At 39.5% G+C, this 25,298-nt stretch overlaps 1 protein-coding gene across 1 annotated transcript in view; it reads right to left on the bottom strand.

Moving 5' to 3' along the window:
- Window positions 1–25,298, bottom strand: part of LOC144785986 (uncharacterized) — a 252,354-nt gene that overhangs the window by 58,131 nt on the left and 168,925 nt on the right. The window contains exons 16-26 of the mRNA XM_078664891.1: window positions 21,583–21,754; window positions 20,034–20,246; window positions 18,203–18,364; window positions 17,687–17,833; window positions 17,252–17,301; window positions 16,735–16,855; window positions 16,546–16,631; window positions 16,148–16,277; window positions 13,922–14,112; window positions 11,748–11,838; window positions 4,119–4,233 (exon numbers count right to left, since the gene is read on the bottom strand). Coding sequence (XP_078521017.1) covers window positions 4,119–4,233; window positions 11,748–11,838; window positions 13,922–14,112; window positions 16,148–16,277; window positions 16,546–16,631; window positions 16,735–16,855; window positions 17,252–17,301; window positions 17,687–17,833; window positions 18,203–18,364; window positions 20,034–20,246; window positions 21,583–21,754 — 1,478 coding nt within the window. The remainder of the gene's footprint in view (window positions 1–4,118; window positions 4,234–11,747; window positions 11,839–13,921; window positions 14,113–16,147; window positions 16,278–16,545; window positions 16,632–16,734; window positions 16,856–17,251; window positions 17,302–17,686; window positions 17,834–18,202; window positions 18,365–20,033; window positions 20,247–21,582; window positions 21,755–25,298) is intronic.

Here is a 25,298-nt window from a genome sequence, read left to right as displayed (position 1 = left end):
TCCAAACCTGGTTTATTTCCATTTCCTATATCTCAAATTTATATATACGATACATGAAAACGTGCTCAGTGCATACGTATATCCCACAGAGCGAATTTACAAACAAAGTGCAAACATAAGTATCGTAAAAGCTGGTTTTGCTTTATAAAAAGTCACAAAAAACTGCAGGAGGGAATTCTTTATCTGATGTATGTATGTATGAAAGCTAGGAAATGGTTATTGTGATCACCAGTGTTTTTGGCAGAGTTTCAACCCACCCATGATTTTGAGGTACAGTGAGCATTGGGTTGACAAAAAGAGGATGGAAATCATGAAATTCAGCATGGTAACTGATTTAGCAGAAAACTAATAAATAAAGGTTTGCCGTGGAGGCACAACAAATTCTGTTACCCTAGTTAAAGACTCAAGGTCACCTTGTCCTGATGATGACGCCAAAATCATGACCGGGTCGAAACATCAGCAACAATACACTTGATATTATAATAATACATATCTTGTGTATATAACTGATATGTAATTGTACTGAATTTACAATACAAGCATCATTACAACAAACATCTTGCTAACTGGCATTTTCCTGTTTTCGCTTTTCACTTATTATACAGTCAGTGCTAAACAACGTGCAGATGGAGATTTCCCCCTTTCCCTCCTCCTTTGGGCATAATCTTCGCTCTTCCACACCAACTATAGACTCCACTTTAAAACACACATTGTAAAAAGCATTAAACCTCAATGTTTTAAGTCACCCTACTATTAAAGGTCCAGTTGTACCTACAAGATTCAGATTTTCAGGCCAAAGGTCATGCCAAAGTTATACTGCAGTGTTTAGTGGATCGCATTTACCATTGTGGAAGTGAGCAGCAAAAGCAAAATGTATGTGGAAGGGTTTTTTGTTCTAAAATGCGAAAATCAGGGTGGCAAGGAGTCTTACATTTGAGAATTCATTTCACCAAGCTTTCTTGTAAACTCCATCAGGGCCTGGGTACTCCTCAGTGTGCACATTCCCAAACAAGCCAAGTAGCAACCATTCTCAGATCCACAAGCTGCTGGAATCCACCTTTGTGGCATCATAGAATTTCTGAAACTCTCTCTGCTGTCCATGTCTTTTCGTTTCAGTTCCTCAAGAAGAGTAACTCTTGCATTTTCTCTGTGTTTGATTCCACAAAATAGCACTTTATATACAAGAGGACATTTTGAAGTTGATTGAAAACATGCTTTAGGAGATCTCAGAGTATAATTTTAAGATAATGATATGATGTATCCAGAAACATCCATAAAATCATCACAACGTACATAATAACAAACCAATCATATTTCATAATATTATTTAATTATTCAGTCATAATCGAATACAACTTAATTTTATGAAAAAAAAAGCTTTAGCAAATTGATTAAAGTCTCTATTTCGCACAACAACATCGATAAAATCAGTGCAGCATACATAATATAAAATCCTTCATCTACCAGAAAAATCAGTTAACCCCTATTGTAATTTTGTGCAAAGTTGCAAGTACAAATTATGGAAGGTCTCTGTCTCCCATCACAAGATCCATCTACAACATAACATTAGAGAACCTATGCCTACTGAAGTGAAAACCCTAGATTTCTGATTGTTTGCTTACTCGTGTGAGGGGCTCAGTTTATGTAACACCCCAGTATGTATAATATAATCTGAGCATGAGTCCACAAGAATTTCCTGACACTTTTATGCTTCAGATGCCTTCTACCAGAGTCTCAGAATTTGTTTTCCACCTAATGTATATGGGAGACAGAACAAAAGGAAGCAATCACATTACCTGTACACAGGGAACATGGTACTAAGTTTTCCCTAATATTTCCCCACAAAATGTCAAAGATATCTAAGAAGTCTTGTGATTGTACTAGATTTAATCTCTTCTTAGTATTGGTTCTAATGTAACCCTGTTATTTATATTTTTAACTATGGTTCTTTTACCTGACAGTTTTATGATGAAGTTTGAGCTTTGAATACTTTTTGCAATCTTATCTTTTGTCTTTTATGATGAATAATCGAAATAAAGACTTTTTTTAAATCAAAAGATGTAGAAATTGCATTTGATACACTATCAGTTTTATTTACAAGGAAACCCAGCAGATTATTCACAATTTTATTTTGCATTGTCTACAAGATATTATTAAGAATGTATTCCTATATTTGTGCTCCATAGCAGAGCTTTTGCCCATAGTTTTGCCTGATAAACTCTTAGGGCTGAAGTGATCAGGGAACCTTACATGTACCTATGCAAGCATAGGTTTCAGTCTCAGTGAAGAAATAGGATTAATGCTGCCGGAGCCAGGTCTTTTTATCGGCCTTCCTGAATTGTAACAGATCAGTGGATTTTTTCAATTCAAGAAGAAGGGAGTTCCAAAGATGAGAAGTTGTGGTAATGAAGCTCCTTCTGCCCCATTGTAACTTTTTGAATCTGGGCGGAAGTAGAGCTTTCTGTTTCCTTCCGCATTCCTTAACTGTAATGTTGTTTTGGTGTTGCTGTTCATGTACTACATGATGTTTTCTCAGATGAAGGACTCGCTGCTTGTACTATGGTTACCATGTCTGGTAATGCCTCAGAAGACCTCTTTACCTCTTAAGACTCGGATTACTTAGACTTTGTAGGGGCTTTGCTCATCTCATATTTAGACTGTGGCCTTCCTCAGGGCCGGACTGGGAACAGAAACCGGCCCTGGCAAACTGCTCAGCCGCCCCCCTGGGATGAGGGGGAGTGCAGCCGAGCTGTTTGCGAGGGCTGGTTTTGGCCGATTTTGATACTGGGGGCCGATATTGCCGACCCCCGGCAACAAAAACGGCCCCCAGGGGCCCAAAATCGGCCCCCACCCTAACGGCCTACCGGGAAAACGCCTGGTGCCCGTTATGACCAGTCCGGCGTTGGCCTCCCTCCACATTCCAGCTGCTGCAGCTGCATTTTCACCTCGAAAATCCAGAGGTGTGGTTGGTCATTCAACCCTGATCAATACATTGGAAAGATCTAGCGAACTGTTGCCCTTATGCAATCCATGTCAAAACCTGATCTGCCTCTGTTTATACCCTTTTTGTTCATTTGTATTCATTTATGTAGTTATAATCTTTTATCAAGTGCCAACCTACAGCCTTTCAGATACTCTGAAGCAGTGGCGGTGGGGCGTGGCTGTGTGCAGCAGGGGGGGAAGCTGATGGACTACGGCATAGGTATTATTTATTTATTTAATTATACCTATTCAGGTTTCCGTCGGCTTCCCCCCCTGCTGCGCCCTGCACTGCCCCACTGGCTCACGACGCTTACCTGAGCCGGCCCCCGCTGCTCTGGAGTGCCACGCCGTAAATTAGAAAATAGATGTGTGGCATACAGTGTGTTAGCCACAAGCATCTAGTGAGCTTTATTACTGTCAGAATAATATAGTCAGGGGATGCAGATGAAGGGCCTTAGGTTTTTGTTGTCTCCCTTGAGCCAGGGACCGCTGCAATGGAGCTGTAATGAGCATCAGCTTGAATGAAAATTCCCAACAACTGTTTCTTTAGAATTTGCTGCAAAAGCTCCATAGTCCTTAATTGTAGCACCTACAGATTCAATTCCCCAAAATGAGATGGACTGTAGTATTAACATCACATTCCCTTTGACCTCCAATAACATAAATGGCTGTGACATAAAAGGGCCTTTGACACCATGGGAGGCTACTGTACAAGTTAGAAAATATTTAATTTGAAGGTCCGGGATCCATCAGGACACTAAACATACATTCATAAGGGACACAAACATCCAGCTGCCAAAACTAGCAAAAGCTGATGCATGCTTGCAAACCCTATAAAGACCCAATGTCTGCTTGCATTCAATAGACATCATGAAATATTATTTATCATCTAAAAGGTATCTGCTTTTGTGTGCCAAACGGGTACAGTAAGATGTTCTATAATGTTAATCATGTGTATGCTGCATTCAAGGAGTCCTGCAATTCTCTAGACATCTTAATGTCCTTTGAAAACAAATACAAATATTCTCAGAAACTATAGGTGACAAGTTCACACAGTCTCTTCATTATGAAGATACAGCTTTGTACTCTCCTAAAAAATTCCCACATCAAGATCATTCAACTCAGGCCACACTTACCAGTACTGCTCCCAGGGGTGTTTGCAGGCGCAAGGCCCTGTATAATTACAGCCACCTGATCGTCCGATAGGTCTGAACTCTCTGCTGTATTTTTTAACCAAGAAATCAAGGTTGTCTGAAAATCAAGAGACAAGGAAACTCGAACGTTGATGATTGTTAGCTGATACAACATTCATTCACTTTATTAATGATATGAACTCATCACATATTTTGGGGCTCGACCATCTCTTGCAACCCATAAGAGTGTTACTTTTCTTCTACCCTCAAACAATATCTGCAGAATGTGCTAGTCGAATAATTTTAAAAAGGTAGGGCCTGATTCACAAAGGTAAGCTTACACTTTTGAGTACATTTACATTTTGTTTGGTATTCACAAACTACAAGTTAATAGTAAGTTTAAAACTGCAGACAGGTCTTTCTTTTTCCTTGAGTAAGTTACACCTACGTTTGCAGACTGTCTTGCATTTCTGACCTTACCTCTGATCTATGAATTTTCATTAGCAGTTTTCACAATTAAACACAAATAAATGCAACACAAAAAGTGTTAGAAAACATTTTTATTTGCTCAAGATGCTACGTCTGTAGCTAGCAATAACCTTGTAACAAGGGGAGTGAACCCACATTTGTGATGAAACTCAAAAGAAGCCTGCCTGTGGCATGTGGTGGGCTCAATCACTCATTATGAGGGGCTTAGTTTTCATCATCAGACTTTGAGCCAGAGAAAGAGAGAGAAAGATAGAAAAGGGAAAAAGAAGGACGAAGAGAAAGACTGAAAAGCTTTGACAGAAAAAACAATAATGAACAAGAACCTGCAAGACTGAGACAAAGATATAGGAAGTACAGAGTGATGGAAGAAAGAGACAAGTGGTGGAATCAAGGCTAGACACACACATTTTATTTTTACAAATTAATCATTGTAAATAATTAATCTGTCTCAAACCTTCTGCATTTATGTTTTGTGCTTGGAAAATAAAGCTGGAACTGTCCTATCCGCATTTAAATCCAGCTAATTTTCTCAAGATATTATAATTTAGCTAAGCAGTGCCAAAATTAATTCACAATGCATAAAGAGACATTTAAGAAAACACATATTTCATCTCTAACACCTCTTTGGATTTTATTTAAACTAATTAAAGCACAACATAAATGTTCACTGCTAGTTAGCACATTATATTATTTGTAAATCTTCAATCAGCACTATACACTAACTAAAGCTTGATCATTTTAGAAACATGTGTGATGTTTTCAGACATTTAATGGGGCAAGCAGTTGTTGTCAATAACATATTTTTTAATGTATTTAATTATGGGGTCTACATAGTTTGTTTGTACTGGAAGTGCTAATTGTAGATTTATTAACTGATTATCACTATTTCAACACTATCTTCTAGCAAACGTGTTAATAGCTATTGATAATAAGCTTATGAGTGACTCCAGTTCCCTTTCTGTAATTGCAGTCAAGTATGGTTGTTTTAGTGATAAATATTTCTTGAATTTTAATTTTAATCAATGTGTTGTTTTGGACATGCCAAATTACTGAAAACAATGAATCACTAACTTTGTGTTGTTTGTTTGTAGTTACATTTATTATCCAAAACAGTAATTTCAGGAAACGGATCAGTGTACCTGTATTCTTTCTTTTAAAATCATTAGGTTTAATTATTATTCTATTAATTATATAATAATTCACTAGGGATCTGAATCATAAAACATTACCCCCTTATAGGACCTCTTCGTTCCAGTCCTACCATAGGGCGTTGGTCTCACCTCCCACACAGACACTTTACACGCTAGTGCATCTTCTCTGTCTTTATCCTTAAAAGATCCTCCCTCTGTCCTCTAGACCTGTTTTGTCTCCTGTGATAGACAGGTAAGTTACCCGCATTGTGTGTATACTTTATTATAAATATTTTAAATGTTGTACTGTTTTCTATGGCTGAACTCCCTGTCCACGTGCAAGGCAGGGGCTGGGAGAGTACTGTGCAAAAAGCATCTTGCTTTTCTTCCATGCTCTGCTCGCGACCGTGTTCCCCGTCAATGTGCAAGTCTGGGGCGGTTATTCGGTCTGTGAGAGGGCTGTTCAGGAAACGAATACCAGTGGTTCTCTGATCTGGGCACCCTTTTTTCTGGAAAAGGCTGTACACCGAATTTCTTAGCAGCAAAGTCTTGCGGGGTACAAGACTTAGTTGCAAGGAAACCGGTAAAATTAGGAAGCAGTGCTGTTAGAACTGTGTACTTCCCGGTGTTTGTGTACCTCGGCTGCGCCTCGATGAAGGCATCCTAGGAAACATCTCCTGTAAGGGAAAGTAAGGCTACACAAAAGAGGAAATATTTTGAGGTATTGGAACAAGATGATGCTTTACAATTACCTAGATCTGACCTTCAACATATGACTGATCAGACTGTGGATGAGGATCTCAATGATCCTCAAACCAAGCACCAGAAATGTGACCTGGAAAATGACCAGGTGGTTCTTCTAAAGAGAAGTATATACAGGGGAAGGTATTTGAGTACATATTAGTTCATGTCCAGGATGTACTGGGATTTACAACATAACCTGCTGATGAGCAAGGTTTTTATGCTCAGTACAGTACATCGTTTGATGGATGATCTTCCTTTACATGGTGTTAAAAGCCTATTCTCCTTAAAGAGTATAAGGATATTGACAAGCAAATTTTCTTAAGATTTCTGAACAAAAGATACCTTTTAGAACATTTTGAAGAACAGGTTCCACAGATCCCAAAGGTGAGCTCTATTTTAGCCTCCTTGGCATCTCCTTCCTCTTTGTCATCTGAAGTATCCACTCTGTCCGATGATTTAGACAAAAAGGTGGAATCTGCCTTAAAGCAGTCCTATGGGGCATCACATTTTGGTCTGTGAGCTATTACTTATGGTGCTTATGCATCCTACGTTTTGTTGAAAGACTTTGAAAAATTGTTCGACTGTCTTCAGGAGAAGGATGATCTCACACCAATCCTAGCACAGATGGAAATTCTGTCTCAGCTTCTTTCTGATTTGACATTTGATAATTTGTGGGCAGCAGGTACAGCAGTGGTGGGACGCAGATCCCTATGGATAAAACCATAGAAAAGGAGGCACATCAAAATCTCTGGTTCAAAAACTCCCATTCTCAGGTGCCAAACTCTTCGTGAAGAGTTAAATGAGATGGTGTAGAGATCAGTGGATGAAAAGAAAATGTTCAAGCCCTTCAAGTTCTTTGAAGGGAAAAAGTAGTTTTTTCAGAAGCAGAATTTCAAAGCTCAACAGAATTCCAGTTGTCCCTTTAGTGGTTGGGCTCTAGGTAGGGGTTTGGCAACAAAACCCGACTGCAGAGACAATCTACTCAGGAATCAGCCCAGAAATGACTATAGGTGAGAGACAGACTTCAATTCTTCAACCATGAATGGTAACTGCATGTCACAGACCAGTGGGTTCCGTCAAGTTATCCATCAGGGTTATCAAATTCCTTTTCTTCATCCTCCTAAGTAATGCATTCAGTCCTACACCATTATCAAGGGACAAGGTGAAAGCAGATGACACGTGTCTGGACTCGAAAAATTACTCTTAAGGAAACAGTGGTTCAAGTGCCTCCTCATCAAGAAAAGAAAGGTTTTTATTAAATTATTTTTTGTTTCAAAAGCCAGATAGATCTTTTTGTCCGGTTCTGAACCTAAAATCCCTAAACAAATATGTCAAGGAGGAACCATTTGCATGATCATTCTTCAATCTATCATCCTGCTGACCAAGAAAGATAACTTTTTGGTGACATTGGATCTAGAGGGTGCATACTTCCATATTCTAATACACCAAATGTGTCAATAATTCCTGAGGTTTGTGGTCTGAGAACAACATTTTCAGTTTCAAGTCCTTCAGCTTGTCAATAGCTGGGAGGACCTTTACTAAGGTATTAGCCCCAGTGGTAGCTATATTGCAACTTAAAGGTATTTCCATCTTTCCATACTTGAATGATTGGTTCATTTCTGCTCCTTCTCTCCATCAGGCTCAAGCAGCAGTGACATCAACCACCAGTCTCCTCCAACAGATGGGTTTCAAGTTGAACCTCCAGAAGTCTCACCTGAAGCCGGTTCAACAGATTTAGTCTATAGAAGCAATCTTAATTACCAGCAACAACTGCAGTAGTCCTATGGCTTGTCTACACCGCAAGCCATTAGTAAATTACCTTTTGAGTCACTGGAATCCAATTTTGAAATCTTAGTCCCTGTGTCTTCTACAATTGTCCAAGAAATGCAATGGAAGCTGCATATGCCCAACTTGGAGAATGGTATTCTGTTTTAGATACCCTTGCCTGTCCAACTAACAATGGATGCCAGCTTGTGGGGTTGGGGTGGAAACCTGAGGGAGTTGAAATGCAAAAGACAATGGTCCCAGTAGGACAGGGTTCATCCCTTCAATTGGATAGAACTGGCAGCAGTATGCAAGGCAGTCCAACTTTTGTATCCCCAGCTGAATGGCAAGAATCAGGTAGTTCAAACAGACAATCAGGTAGCAAGACATTATGTGAATTGACAGGGGGTATAAAGAATCCTCATTTAAATAATTCAGTGAATCGAATTTGTGTTTGAACAGAGAAAAATTTGATTTAACCATAAGCAGCGTACATTCAGGGGGTGGCAAATTTTCATGCAGTCTGAGCCACAACCTTCCTTCATCAGTGGGGTACCTTTCTTTCTCAGTCACTGGTTCTCCAGGTTTGCCAAATATTCAGGAACCCTTGGATAGCTGTGTTTGCCAATGTTACCAGTTTCTTGCACAGAAGTAAGTTGTCAACACATATGGACAGTGGATTTTCTGTCAGTTCCTTGGGTCCAAGGGCTCTTGTATACCTTGTATGCTTCAGAAGATTCAGGAGGATTGGATATCAATAATTTTAATAGCTTTTTCTGACTACTGTGCCGCCAATGGTTTGCAGTTCTTTTGAGTCTATGTAAAGGCAGGTTTCGCAGACTTCCAACCTGTCTACCTTCTCCCAATTCCCTCTTTTGCCATTGGCACCATTTCAGAATCTAACCCGGTTGGCCTGGAACATGAAAGATTAGTCTTGAAGTATATAGGGTGCTCTTCCTAGGTGGCAGAGGATATCCAACTGCCTAGGAAGCTAATATATACTTTCTTCACCTAAAAAGAGATGGGCGAGCTTTTGATCCAGTGTTGGTGGATCCTTTTCAGATTCTTGAGTTTTTAAGAGAGGGTTTCTTCAATAATGTGTCTCCATCAACACTAGCAGCCCAGTGGGTGGCTGTTAGCGCTATTAGAGGTTCTAAAGGGGATTAGACACATTAACTCCATTAGCTTTTTTGATTACCGAAGAGGTTTCGTTTGCGTAAGCCAGTTACCCAACCCATACTTCCCACTTGGGATGGAACTACAGTCCTAAGAGGATTACAGCTTCCTCCATCTGAACATTTAAAAGAAGCAGATATTGTTTTGGGTGTCAGTAAAAACTTCTTTTTTAATGGCAATAATATCAGCCAGACACCCAGGTGAACTGTGGTCCCTGGTGGTCTCACATCAATATTTGCAGATTCTTCCGGATACACTGGTGCTTAGACCTGATCGAAGATTTACTCCAAAAGAGAGATAAAAATTTAATTTGCAACAGAAGATAATTCTGCCAGTTTTTTAAAAAGATGATGAACTTCCTTCTTTATAGGATGTCAACTGACACACAAAGGAGTTCAGATTGTTCAACTAAATATTTCTTTGTTTTGGAAGGTTAAATAATGATAATAAGGTTACTCCTGCTACTCGAAGCAGATGAGTGCATCAGGCCATTTGCCAAGCTTACAAATCTCTTGGTGAGGTCCCCCCTTCCAGCGTTCAAGGTTGCTCGACAAGATCAGTTTCCACCTCTGGGACAGAAGCAGGTGGGGTTCCTACTCAGGAGATATGTAAAGCAGCCATGTGGGTATCCCATCACATATTTGTTAATCACTATCTACTGGATAGGTTCTACCATGGAAATGTTTGGTTCTGTAGTAGTTAAGGCAGTAATGACGTGATTGTTGTGATTAATAAAAGATACATGAGCATATCATAAACAGTGTAAAATGTTGTCTTATTTCCTCTCTATACTAGGACTGGGAAGTCCTATGATGGGGTAATGAGATCATTACTTACAGGTAAACTTCCGAACCCCTATTAAGGTCCTTCTCATCCCAGTCAGGGTACCTCCCTCCCTTCCACTTTTAACAACTCTCTTGACTTGGTACTTAAGGCCTGGAGGAGGCAGGGAGGAGCCTTTAAGGGGAGAGATAGAGAAGAGGGACTAGCATGTAAATGTAAAGTACTTGTATAGCACACGAATCGACCCCAGCTGGGGTATCTCAGCGCTTGTAGGAATACCGCTGTGGAACCCTTCCTGGCTTTTCCCTGTGGAGTGCCCACTCCTGGGCACCCCCAAGGTGAAGCCAGGCATCCTAGCGTTGTGGGGGCCGTTATGGAGATTAAGCAAGCTATTGCCCAGAGTTGCAGAGTGGGACCCATGATTAGAATAAGCACCGAGGCGAGAATTATCAGGTCCGAGGAAATTGAGCCCAAGAACCACTGAGGCGGGAATTGAACCCTGGTCCCAGGCTAGACCTCTGCATCAGAGTCTGCCACTCTAACCATTGAGCCACACTTCTCCATGTAAAATGCATGTCTTACTATGTTAGAACTGGAACAAGAAGGACCTTAATCAGGGTAATGATATTTACCGGTAAATAATGATCTTATTTTCAATCACTAGGTATGAAATCCTCATGAAAATCCAGGAGTAAGTTAGGTGTAATACAACCCAACTCACAGAAATATATTTGTGAATCATAAATACGATTTTTTTCTTTTAGTTTCTAATGATTTTTTGTTCCATTTTTTGGGCATGATTTCCCCTATGAGGCTATTTGCATATTGGATGCAAACTCCTGTTTGCATGATTCCAAACTGGGTGGTATTTGTTATTTACCCATGTGAACATTGTGGATTGTGGACCATGTCGAGTTTTCCCACTCTAAAGCATCCAAATTGTGATTTCTTGCTATTTTCCACCATGATCCTCACCGGATAGCTAAATATCACCCAACACAGAATCTCGATTTAGGCACAAAGAGGAGTTAGTAACAAAAACTGATTTAGCATCATAGTTGTAATCAGGGTCATTGTGTGTTTGTCTCTAATACAGCCAAGATATGATAGCTGATGTGTATTACTGTTAACCTTAAATGAATGTGACTATGTCCAAAATGTCTTAATCTGTTAAACCTCTGGTTGTAAAACACTGCTCTTAATATGCATATCCATGTGTGTACAATCAAACTAATATTATTATATTATCATAATGTAAGAGGGCATTTTGATAGATTTAGCAGTACATGTTTTTGCCAGCTTCTATTGGTAAATTATATTATTTGCAATTAAAGAAAATCTAAAATCAAGACTTTTGTCAATGCTTGCTAATAGTTACCTTTTAGAATGCCACACAGCCAGCTTTACCAACCAACTGAGCTTCTAGCCTAGTAGTAGACATGGCATACCCCAACAGCAAGTCATTAGTTCATAATCCTTCCCATCCAAAACTTTACAAAATCCTCCACCAGGTGCAATGCAATAGTTAAAAGAGTAAGTGTTGTACCTTGGGGATTTGTTTGAGGGTATCTCGGCTGAGCAAGCTAACAAGACTCCCCAAATTCTGAAGCGTGGACGTCGACCACTGTGAAGGGGATCTGAAAGATAGAAGTGAAGTCAGTGAACATGTCATCCAACAGATCCTACCACCTACAACATTTCACTAATTCAAATTTAAATTTCTCAAATTCAGAAGACATTTGGTCAATTTTAAGGGGATTGTTCTTTTCACTGCTGTATTTAGAACCTCTGTCCATCTCTAATCAAGAACCACCTAACTGAATGTAGTTTTAAATAGTGAATTTTAACATGCAAGATAAAGTTAAACAACCTTCTTATATAAAACGTGTATTCATTAAATAATTTTTTCATTAAATGGGATACAACCTACCTTCCAAGAGTTGCTCGACCTGATTTGAATACATAGCGCCTGGTTAAGAGTTTGTCAGATGGGTCACTCTGCACAAACGTGTCAGACATCCCGATTGCTTTTTTCCAAGTGTATTATATCCAATGGAACTTGTAAAAAGGCAGGCCCATCCACCAATTCTAAATCAGGCCAAAGTTTTTTTTATAATTTAACCCATAGTAAAATGAGATTATGCACACCTTCCAGGTGTTTCCTGTCTGGTATTTTTTCTTGAATGGTTAACCATCATAAACTAAGTTCCCAACCTATGTGAATATATTGTTTCTTAATTCACCCTTAGCCCTTTAAAGTGAGCTTTGTCATACTTTCTGATAAGACTTTCCTGCATAGATAGTAATGTCCTCAATTCAAAATGGTGCAACATTTGTGGCTCTCCTTTCCAGCAGTTAAAGCTGAGAAAGTTCTATTTTTCAAGTGAAAGCAAGTTCTTGGCATTCCAACCAATATGTTGCTTGTGCTATTAAACCAAGAAATTAAAATTATTCTATCATGCAACTGTCCTCACTATATGCATTTATTAAGAAGGCAAGTAAATATAAACTTTATGAGGTTGAGGAAAGCTAATAAGTTTAAAAAATCTACCTTTTATAACTTGCAGTAAGAAAAGTTCCCAAGATTAAAGGCATACCATAATACCCCATCCTATTATACATAAGGCTCAAGTAGCAAGGTGTGAGTAAGCAATTTTCACCCAGATAATTGAATGTAACACAGCAATGGCTTATGCCTTTAGCTGTGGCGTGAAAATCCGCAGTAAAGCATGGCATAGGGTTTAGCTAGAATGACCAAAAGGAATGTTTATTTTCCTTTGTTTATGTTGAGAAACAGATGGTTGATATGCATTGGTACAGATGTCGGGAGGAGACTGAATGATAAGTATTCTTGAGTGCTAGAGTGACCTCAAAGTCATATCCAGGTGCTCGAGATGCAAAGCTCAACAACTTATGGAATAAGCAGCTGCAAAAAGCCAGGCCTTAACTGCTTACGGGAACTGCAAATGTCTATGGGTGGTGTCATGTCAAAAAGGAGACCATTCCAAGCTTTGGCAGTCAGAAATAGGAAAGATCTGCTAAAAAGTGTTCCTGGTTTGATATAGGTTAGTCAAATTAGGTAGGCAAAGTGTGATCTTAACTTCTGAAAAGGGGTGTATTTAAAGATTCAAGTGACATACAAAGAGGAAGAGTGACAGGTAAATGACAAATGAAGAGATAAAGAGTGAGTGATGCACAGAGAGAAAGTGAGTTTTTAAGAATGGTATCTATTATGTTAAAAGGATACATTTGTTTCCATAAGATGAAAGAGAAAATTAGAGAAATACAAATTTGTTGCATGGAAGTAGGTAAAAAATAAAAATAAAAAGACATGAACAAACTAGGGTGAGATAAGGTGTGGAAATTGAACAATACAAATTATTATTCTACAGCTTTTTCTTGACTTCCTAATTTAAATATATAAAACTCATGAATATAGCTCAACAGATAGGCAGAAAAATAGATAGAGCTCCTGTGAGTGAGAGAGAGAGCAGAGAGGAAAGGGGAGACAGTAGGTGAGGCAAAGAGAAAGAAAGTACATGTGTGAATGCATAAGCAGATATAACTACTCAACAATAGTGGTGCCAGAGACTATGTAAGTGTTATAGGTGGAAGGAAACCTTCCCACTTAGAATCTGGCATATCTTCAGATGAAGAGGAATGGTAATAAAGAATGTGCAATGAGTTCAATAAAGAAAGTACGATAAATAGATAACTAACCCAAACTGTGTATTTCCGGAGCTGATCACTTGCTGAATAGCCATGCCTTGATCGTCTGTAAGTGATTTGCAGTTTTTTAACTCTGGCAGCAAACTCTGGCCGGAAGCTTCAATGTAGGTTGCGTTGAGGCCACACACCAAATTGCCAAGAACTTGAGCATTTTCCATTGTCACATTTGTGCTAGAGATGTTCTACATTGAGGAGGGAATGCAGTTAGGGATAGGATAAGGAAAGGAAATCTTCTCCGTCCAATTTTCAACATTTATCCCAGAGAGCATTAGACCCAGCCCCTGATCCCGGACCTTGCAAGTGCAGGTTTTGACACACCTCTGCATTTTAAAACAGGTGAAATGTCTCTCCCCCAACCCAGGAGAGCATCAGGGAATTCACAGAACACAGAGAACATGTTCCTATTCCAGATCTGGAGTAGAGTTACCATCTCCTCAATGAAAAAACTTGTCTTCTGTTCAAGTTTCAGGCTTGCGGGATGCTAGTTAGTGTGCCATATGCAGCATATACATATTCTTGCTCCAAAACTTTAGAAAGCTGTAATACTCCCATAAAATCTCCCCCACTTTTTTTTTGGGGGGGGGGGAGTTTTATATAGCGTGAACTAGATCCGAAGGTATCAGAACGCTTTACATGAGCACCAGTTGCTTACAGATGGACACATTCATTTTTTTGTTAGGCACTTGTAGTTTATATAGCCATTCATTTGAAATAGAAAATAAAGTGACTTTTACTGATGAACACCCCCCTTCGCATGACCTTCTTGTAGGAAATACGGGCAGTACTTGTCTAACACGTTAAAGACTCAAAACGTGCTCTACTAGCCGTGCACAGTTAAGACTACATTGAGAAATCGAATCTACCTAAGCACATTTCATATAAATTCTATCCATTGAACATTTTTCATGGAAAACCATTTCAAATGTAATGTCAGCTTTTGATATACTTTGCCTTGAAATGCACATTTCATTGAAACCGATTTAGCTTAGAAATAACTTTTTAGTTGAGAAATTATGTTAATATTGAATGAATCTACCCTAGGTTTGCAGTGATATGTTTTATGTAACCTCAACCTTAATCATTAGCTTCATCCTAACTCTGTCCTTAACTTAGAGCCTGATTTATTAGCACTTACCAGATGGAGAAGTGCCCATCAGGATGGCAGAGGACATTACCTCTGCCATCTTGATGGTACTCTGACTGCCACATTTAGAGATGACTACCAGCCCAGCTGTCATCTCTGTACATTCAAGGCAACCGCGGTCAATGCGGTCCTTTTCAGCATGCTAAATGTTGTAGGTTTTGACAGTGGTCCATCAATCTTGTAACTTTTATTTTTGTTTTTCAGAAACAAAAACTCCCAAACTAATGACCCCCACATCCTCAGAATTTTCTCCCAGAGTGTGGGGGTCACTAATGTTGTTTTCCTCTCATTGGCAAGTTTTTCCAAGTGATGAAGTACAGGAAAAAAGGCATTACATCACCCACTCTAAATAGAGCTGACAGTGTAATGTCCCTCCTCTGCCGGTCCCTACTCTGTTGGTCCACTGATGGAAGTTTTCCATCGATGGAGCCAATGAGGGGCTCTGTCAGGTGAACCAAGGGATTGTCAACAGGGAACTCCATTACGTTTGCAACAGACTACCATGTCTGCCAAACTCTAAATAAGGCCCTTTATCTCTTACCTTTACCCTTATCTAACCTTAACCTTTTCCTTACCTTACCATGACCTGTCTCCTGACTCTAAAGTTTACACTAACCATGTCCCTAACTCTAATTGTGGGCCTTTTATTCTACTTATTAATCTAAATTCACATAGACTATTCCTGGGAGATTCTGACAATTAAATTGTTTTTCAGTGAACTGTTTTCATTGAAATGTGTTTTCAATAAAAAAATGTTTTATTAAATAACCAGAAACTAGGACATCACCTCCACAAAGAGCAGTATGCCTACTTTTGACACCATGTAAGAATTCTTCCTAACTAATGATGGTATTCTGATGGAATAAGAATTTGCCATCTTACCTTAACTTTTAATAATACTTATGAAAAAGTCTCTCAATTCATGTAAGTTACAATTTCTCTGCTGTTCATGCCTTCCACTCTATATAATTTTGCCACTTTCAAAAGGAAGCTATTATTATTTGTTGGTATTTGGGGTTGTGCTATAAACCCAAATCGACCTGCTAAACACTGGGTGACCGTCTTCTACTTACTAGGCATGATAAGGCTTCAGACAGGAGGCGCTTGCGCTGATAAGACTCAGGACGCAGGATCTCGAAGTCGGCTGCACCAACTCTTCTGAAGTACTCTTTGCAGCCTCCAAATGCTGAATAATTTGAGGAGCTACAGGCAGAAGACAAACAACTTTTAAGTGGCAAGGAAGGATCGCCAACTCCACAACTGAATGCTAATTTGACTGTGTTATCTGAACACCTGTGTCCATAGGCCAAGAATGGGAAAGTCTTCTAAAAGTAAATCAGGGCTAATTGCTGGAACCATGAAATGGTCATTAGTGGCTATGAACTGGATTCAGTTGCCATTGTAATGCATGAGTTTAAACACAATCCATTTCTAACTTAATATGCTTTAGCATAAACCTGTGACTTTTTACCTGAGAAAGAACAACATCTCTTGTGGATAATTTTCAAAATCATTGAGGGCTCCATTGCTGGTCAACTTCTTTGCTAAGCAAGACAGCTGAAATGAAATGAGGCGGGGCATTTTATTGTCACCATCAAAGATGATCCAGTGGGTTGTGTGTGAGGTTGGAAAGAAAAAAGCTCTCTATAACAAGACCAACCTGCTCTTCATCTAATTGGGCCTTCGTATCCCTCATGGCTTTTGCCAGTTGCTGGCAGGTACTCAGGTCCATATTGTTGGATGCTGCGCAGGTGAAGCCTTGCAGGACATAAGGGGATAAACTGAAAGTCAGAAGAGAATATTTTCGTTAAAAGAATTATGACCTCATGTTTAAATGTAGTTTAGATGGACAATATGGCAAGAGACAAACATAGAGAGCAATTTTTTCTTTTTATGCATTTTGTAGGTCCTCTAGTCCTACCAAAGAACACTGGTATGATTTCGAGGACATGAACTATTTTGCATTAGAGAACATAAAAAATGTCATTGTTGTACTAATATGTTCCACAGTTGTAGAAGCCACAGAATAGAACTTGTAGCCTATGATGTCCCACTCCGGGGGCTAGTCAATGTGCCAAAAAGAACCGCGGAAGAGTGGTCATTGCTCTATTTGAAGCATTCGTGTAGGTCCACCCAGGTACTGATTTTGTAAGTGAACAGAAAGAGCAGTTCCTTACCTTTGAGGGTTAGCTCCTGATTTCATCACATCTGGAAAAAACATGGAAGCCTGAGAAGAAAGCAAAGTAAAAACCAATAAATGTCACCTCAAGCTACCACTTAAATTCAGTTCATATATTTCTTGAGATACTGTTGCCCATGCTGCACAAGCTCTCCACAACACACACAAAGTCTTTACATTGTTCACTCTACTATCTAATCCAGAGACTGAGCTATCAGTGTCTGCTAGTCAAAAGGAAATGTCTTATCTCGTTGAGTCAAAATTATTTGCAAACATCATCAATCAATCCATTTTGACAAAAGTTAGAAGCAGTGAATGATCCACAGCTAAAAGGTTTGAGAGCACTATCCTTTCAGCTGTTCGCTGATTCCCTCTTTAAGTTCTGATCTTATAGTCATTTACACCTTTCTACACTCATGGCGATTGCACTTACTTGATCTTTACACCATTGTTTAGTGTTGAGATCCTCGACATTGGGTATTTCAGTTTTGAAGAGTAAGTCCACTTTCGGAATATTGCAAACAAGACTATTGTCGATTTTTCTGATCAAATCCCCCGGGCCGGAAGCAACAGATGCAATCTAAAATGGAAAGTGGCACACAAACATTGAAAACTATAATTCTGCCATTATTCCCAAACACATTGAAGCACTGTGAAAAATTTAGTTCAAGGATCAAATTCTGTGCTATTTACTTTTGGGGTTAATTGAGGGATTACATTTAAGGTGAAGGAAACATATTGATTTTAAAATGTTATCAAGAGATGGCTACCTTCAGATTAGAACTATTGAAAGAATGGACTTAAAGATGATTAACCCCCACAGCAAAACCTGGATTGCTTCTTGGTCCTAGGCTGAATTGGAATTACTGCCCAACCCAGAATGGAGCCATGACATCTTATTATTGCATTAAACATCATTATCTTTACTATGCCGAAAACCATATTTTACCTTTTGAACTATTACATCTTGTACAGAGGGCGGTGCATAGGGCAACTGGCTTGTAACCAATGGATTCTTCATGTCCTCAACGAGGCTGGCCGCAGGCAGTTCTTGCAGCTGACTTATGGAAACACCACTCACAAGACTTCCCATTTCTCCCAGGTTGTTGAACTGAAATAGTAAATACAAGTAAAGGAAGACTGAGAGAGACAGAGAGAGTTCATATATGAGTGTTTGTATGTGTTCAGAATGCATGTGTGGTTTTGGATGTTGAGTGGGTGTCATTCCTTATGAACTACCTGCAGTAAGGAATGAAGACATGTCAGAGCACGGAGCTCCTAGTAACATAGAAGTATGAAGCATGACTGTCTACTGAACACTGAGGGCCTGATTCACAAAGGGAAACTTACACTTTTGTGTAAGTTTACAATTGTTTGCTATTCACAAAGGTATTTTATTAGTAGTATCTTTACAACTGTGGAGTCTCCGCACATAAAAAGATAGGTCTGTCCTATCTTTTTATGTGCAGAGACTCCATCTCATTACTGATTCTTTAAAATGGACTGTCATCAGAAAATACCATAGTTTTGTTGTATCAGGAAATTATATAATGAACTTGGTAGACCCAGCCTTTTTTATACATAAACTGCATATTAATAAAGATGTACCATGGTTTAAGAATATATTCTTAACACGTCAGTGTTTTAACAGGGAGTGTCAAACCTGACAAGCCAATGATCAACGCGCATTTATATTAAGGAACACACTGAAAATAGAACCATATGTTTCGTATGTGTCGCTCTTACTTAGTTCCTCTGTTAAAAAAAGAGGATTCATGAATTGTCAGAGTGTAGACATACTATAATGTTTCTACAGATTGAACCAGATCATCTGACATGTTTTGTGGTTGGCCGCTATCGTAAAGTCACTATTAATGTCCGTGATTCTTTATTGTTTTAAATCCATAATGGGTGTTTTATTGTTTTAAATTTTTATGTATTTATGATACTTATTGTTTTTTATTTAAAATCATTTTTTTAAATGGTATCCTTATCTGGTTTTGTTGTTAAACAAATAAAAAAATTATTTGACTGATTGACTGCCATGCTTATGTGTGACTAACATCTTTAAATGATTTTGTTTTAAAAGCATAAAGTCTGAAAAGAAGGCCTATCGGCGTTTTGGGATATTTTGGCCAAAAGGACCGATCCACAATATCTTATGTAATGTTCAGAGTGGCACATCTGTGCTGATGGACTGTTCTTCTTTGAACAATGAATGGATTTGTTCACTTTGTGTCTTACAAATCCATGGCCCAATGAAAAATATATCTTCCGCGAGCAGCTGTGACTTATTCCTGGATATGCAAGAGTAAGTTAAGACTACATATATAGTCACTGTAAATTGACCACCAAATGTATTCATTCATCATAAACTTGGAAGGGAAGTGTCTGCAGAAAATGAGAAGCAGTACTTTGGGCTCACAATAGCAACATTTCACATACAGAATGGAAGTTTGAAGAAAGAACGGGAGGGTCGCAATAACACTAAAAGGGTGCTAAATTGAGAACAAAAATTATTATTTTCCCGTGAAGGGTTTAGTAATAATGCCTTTTACATACCCAACGCCTTCATATGATCATGGCCTAACTCTGATAAATGTTACTGGTACCCAGGATAAATATGTTGTGTTTCATATAAGCAGCGTTTATGCAGCCTCAACATTACATTTTAAGAAACAGAGCTTAGTGCTAACAGAAACTGGCAGATGGCATTAGAATCAGGGTGTATATGTTTTTGAATGAGATACCAAAGGAAGAACAACTGCACGTCTTGTTACCTTGTGCCCAGCGTTGGCCAGTTTGCTCATAATGTCAGTTGATTGTCTGAGGCTCCAGCCTTGCACTTTGCTGAGGGTTGGTAGGCAAGCCTCCAGGTCTTTATCGCTGATGCTATCGATTTGGGATGGAGAGAGTCCCACAGCCACTGGCCCCAAAGCCGTGATGGTGTCTACGGAAATGTTGTTGAGTTTCTTCACCAGTGAAATAGCAATCTGAGAAGGGCCAGGCAAAAGAAGAAGACAGGTTATGGAAGGTTAGCACCGGAGTTCCACATTTCAAAAATCAGAAGAAACCTCTGAAAAGTTTTAGCAGCTTAGACAAGAAATATTTTGTATAGTTACTGCTTTTGGCATCTCATACCTAACATAAATGTGACTAAAGCAGTCCAATGCAATAACTCTTAGGCTGGCTTTGGAGACATTTATGGCATTTGAACCCCTTTCAGGAATAAAAAATAAACAGTTTCCAAGATCTTGGGCCATGCAATGCAAAACAAAGTAGCTTGTTTGGAGATGCTGCTATAGCTTAATTAGCTACACATCCAAATGTTTATCATCCAGAGAAAAAGTTAAATCTATTATATTAAATCAATCCTCTATGTGACTTTCCTTGGTTCCACCCTCCTAGCTATTGATTCTTGACAGCTGTCCCACTTGTTAAGTCTCGTAACAGTTGGGTGTTCATAATCTCTGCTCTAGTGCCCTCTCTACTCCTTACTTACTCTTCCAGTAGCTCCTCAGCAATTGGATTCTCTTTCCTTATGGATGGGAATATGGACGGGTCCAGTCAACATCCACTAATATCTCCCTTCAAACTATTGATTCTGATCTCTATTTCCTGAGATACAGCAAGCATCCTTTGAGCAAACCAATGAATAGATGGCGGGTAAAAGGCACAGCAAATGGGGAGTCCAGCCTGCAAGAGGGAAAAATACTGGGACTGCAAAAATCTCTTCTCTAGTGATGACTCTTTGGAGAAAGAGATAGTCACGAATATCACCTAGGATAACAGCTCATGTTAGCATGTATATCCCAAGATGGGTGAAAGATGCTCATAGCAGAAGTATCACTGTTGCAGGACGGGGAGGTCTTTCAAGGCTGATGAGAGATCCTTTTATCTAAATAGATTCCAATTCCAGGTTTTTTGAAACAAGGTATGATAAGATAAGCATTTACTTGACTTTAATGATTTTGATTCATTTCGATTCTTACTTACATTTCCTCATGTTTTAGATCTGATCACCTCATGTAATTTCTTTCCTTCTCAAGTGAATCAAAAAAGAATCTGATATCCTATTAATCTGAAATCCATTACATTCCTTTCTCTCTATATAGTGATGAATTAAAAGAATCAAAACACCATGCCTTAGGAGCACAAAAGTCTGCGATAATAATGTAGGGTTTGTAGGAGATGTCTTCAAATCTCTAATGGTCCAACCAAACCTTGATCAGTTTTTGGAATGGTACTCATGATCACTCTAAAATATCTCCCATCTTTCAACATCCCAGCCCAATCCCGCCTTCTGGAGCATGTTAGCAAAAGCATTACCTGCATCACTTCTGGTGTTGGCAATGGTGCTGGTCCAGTCATGTTGGTGCTGGTGTTTCTCTGGCCTGACAGGCAGTTCTCACTCAGTCGCTGGGCCAGAAGTAGAGCTTCTTGTGCACTGACGTTCTTTAAGCTTGAGGGGCTGAGGAAGCACATGAACTTGCCAGGAATACTAGCATGTGGGAAGTATGCAAGGGGTAAGGGTTAAGATTTATCTTTATACTCCATCTATCTGTCAACATGTAAAATATACAACAAATCACAGCACATGACCATTGTCTTCAATTTAAGGCTGTTTATTGACCTATTCTTCAGTGAAACACACTACCCTAGCCCAGTGCTTAATTTGAGCGGGTGGTTGCCAGTTGAGGATACTGGCACTTTTTTGGGGGGACCCGGACTTATATCCTGCATCAAATGTTTACTGAGTGCAAGAGATGGAAAAACAGACAGATCGGAAAGACAGATGAAAAGAAAGACGGATAAACTGTCATGAAAGGAGAACGCAGGAACATGCAAGAGCCAGAGACAGGGGCAGGGAGTGTCTGCAGTGAATTAAAGGTTACCACCCTTGAGATTTGGCATGCCAACGCTTAATTGCACTGGTCGCTGACATCTGAGCAGAGCCTTGGGCACCAGTACTTTTTCTTTCACAAATTAAGCACTGCCCTAGCCCTATAGCAAAACATTGATTCATGAGATAACACATGCATTCATAGGGTTACTCCAACATTTTCCACTAATACATCAATTCAGAAACAAAACATCTATGATGCCACTGAATCATAGAAAGAAAAAGTAACATTTCAAGGTAAAGAGATGTGGAAATCCAGAGCAAATGTTTATTAACTGTAGGTGGCAAAAGAAAATGTTCGCTGCTGGAGTTTGCCCCAAAGTGATGTTTGCACTACTTCTGAAAGCTAGCATGGAAACTGCAACAATCCTTGGTAAAGTCGATAGGTCTTGGTTTTAAAGGTAAAAAAGAAAACATTTTTGTGGGAGAAGGACTAATTAGGAAACAAGTGGCATCGCCGGCATTTTGAAGCTGGTGAACCATTGTGTGAAAATAATAATAATGACAATAATTGTTGCACCCGGTCCTTTCAGCAAGGTCACCCCCAAACCTTTTGCCTTCCTCCTCCGATTTATACTGAATTCGTTTTTGTTGGCTTTTGGACTCTGGGCACTTTGCCACTGCTAACCAGTGCTCAAGTGCATGTGCTCTCTGCATAAAACATGGTAACATTGGCTTATTCACAAATGGCATATTTAATTTACTTATAAGTCCCTAGTAAAGTGCACTACATGTGCCATGGACCTTTAAATTAAATGCTACTGGTGGGCCTGCAGCACTGATTGTGCCACCCACTTCAGTAGCCCTTTAAACATGTCTCAGGCCTGCCATTGCAGAGCAGTTCAAGAATTTTTTTAATTGCCATGTCTACCTTGCAAGTTAAGCCTTTTGCCAGGCCCAACTCTTTCTTTTTAATACACATAAATCAGTCCTAAGGTAGGTCCTTGACAGCCCCAAGGGCAGGGTGCAGTGTATTTAAAAAATTAGACATTTACTTTCAAGTTTCACATGTCCTGTGAGACCAAATAACCACAGTTGGAGCTTTGTGTTTTTTATGCGCTAGTTTCACCTATATCTTTAAAATTGCATATCTCAGGATCTACTTTTTAAATGTTTGTCATGTTAGTCCTGTTTAAGTCATAAAATTATTGGTTTTATTTTCTACACTGGTGTGGAGTCTTTGTGATGTATTCACTGTGTTTCTATAATTTAAGTGTTGCACAAATACTTTACACATTGCTTCTTAAGTTAAGCCTGACTGCTCTGTGTCAAGCTTCCGGAGTGTGAGAACAGGTTAATTTAGGGTGTGTATCTGACATACCCTGACTAGGATTAGGGTCCCTACTTGGACAGAGGTCATGCTTCTGCCAATTAGAGACCTAATTTCTAATAATAATATTAAAATAATTTTGAATGAGGAGCAGGGCGGGGAGCAGGGCAAGTAGCATTGGGGGAATGGATGTCTTTTAGGGGCCATCATTTAGGGGTCAGCAGTGGTTGCAGCTGTGAGCCCCTGGCTTTCTCTTTCCGACCCTTGGTGCCAGCATTGCGACCTCTGGCTCAAAGTCTGTAGGGCAGCATCTGGAAGGCAGTGTAACTAGGTCCTGCAAAGAACCCTGTTTACTTTATACGGTTGAAGCAACCACAAGGAGGTGAAGGACGGAATACTGAAACCTATCAGATACTCACCCCCAGTCACAGATCTGGGTTGAATCCATCATCATTCTTTAGCGAACTACGCCACCCCAGTCCAGACCCAGCCATATGCAAATCAGTCTTGACCCTGTTCCCTGACACCATAAGCGACTGTTTAAAAATCTTGGAATTATTAAAAGGTCTTGAGCTGTGGCCCTCTGTTATCATGCAAGTACAAAGGAAAAGAGTATTTTGCCTGACAATAGCATCCACACAGCAAATTATCCTTTGTCTCAGAATTTACAATTTACATCTTATCCTCTGAACAACGAGATTGAGTTCAGCCTCTGAAGAGTGTGGGTAAGATAGGCAACACTGAACAGCTTGGCTTCCATCCTTATAAATGAATATGGACTTTCCTTCAGGCCCTTCAGAAGCCTACATGCCAACCCTACTCACGAAGCATTGCAATCATCACGGTGGGCTCCACTGATTACTTTTACTGCCTTTGCTCTATGTTCCTCCTCCAACAGAGCTTGGAATCTGTCTAATAATGTCATATTTTGATTACAGTTTATGGGTGCATCATTTGTGTATTGTTTTACTGTTAATTGAGGTCCAACAGCAACTACCAGCACTTTCGCCTTCTTGGTGGCAAGTATTGGACGACTTTTCCTCAAAGAGGACTTTATTTGCTCATGAATTATGAAATATGCTTATTGTTCCTGTTACCATCAACACTGTCTTAGGTTTAGTCAGATCCAGGCAGTTCTCATCCATCCTATCTGGTATTGCACTGTAAAGTTGAGAGAGGGTCTGGATAGCGAAGACACCGTTCCTACTAAGCAGAAACAAAGTTGAGTATCGCCTGCAATAATTCAGGTAAGGGCTATAAATAGCCCTGCCATTCACCACACAAGGAAATGCCACATTATTTAGGAAGTTAATGGCTACTTTGAGTTTGAATGGGATGAACATCAATCCTACCTAGAAAGCACCCCTCAAGGAGAAGCAGGCATATTCTGTATAAGCATGTACCTGGTGAAGTGTTGCACATAAATAAAGGTCCCTGGAACAACACAAGAACCTTCTGGCTTCATTTTAAAGAACCATTTTAGATCTGACTGTAGGCAGCTTTATCTATCTGGCAGACCTCTTGTCATTAATACCCAACACACCCCAACACACATCACACAACACGCATGAATACACACCACATACACATATGTAGAGAAAGAAGCTTTGGGCTAGCCCACTTCAGCTATTGGTTTATTTATGTGAGCCCTCTTAAGGCATTCAGTGGCCCTCCTGGTCATGATGTTTTGAGACATCACAGATGCTAACATTTTTGTGATATGGCTTTTTTTAATGTACCGTTCAAAAAGTGCCTCTACAGAAACCTCCTTCATACCATTCTTTTTTTTTTTAATACAGAGTTTTATATAGCGCGAACTTGACCTGAAACAGGTATGAGAGCGCTTTATAAAGCACCGGTTGCATTACATGA

Source organism: Lissotriton helveticus, chromosome 10 (assembly GCF_964261635.1).
Source record: "Lissotriton helveticus chromosome 10, aLisHel1.1, whole genome shotgun sequence".
NCBI classification, from domain to species: Eukaryota; Metazoa; Chordata; class Amphibia; order Caudata; family Salamandridae; genus Lissotriton; species Lissotriton helveticus.
Note: the sequence above shows the minus strand (reverse complement) of the source record. Positions and strands in the feature narration are given on the sequence as shown.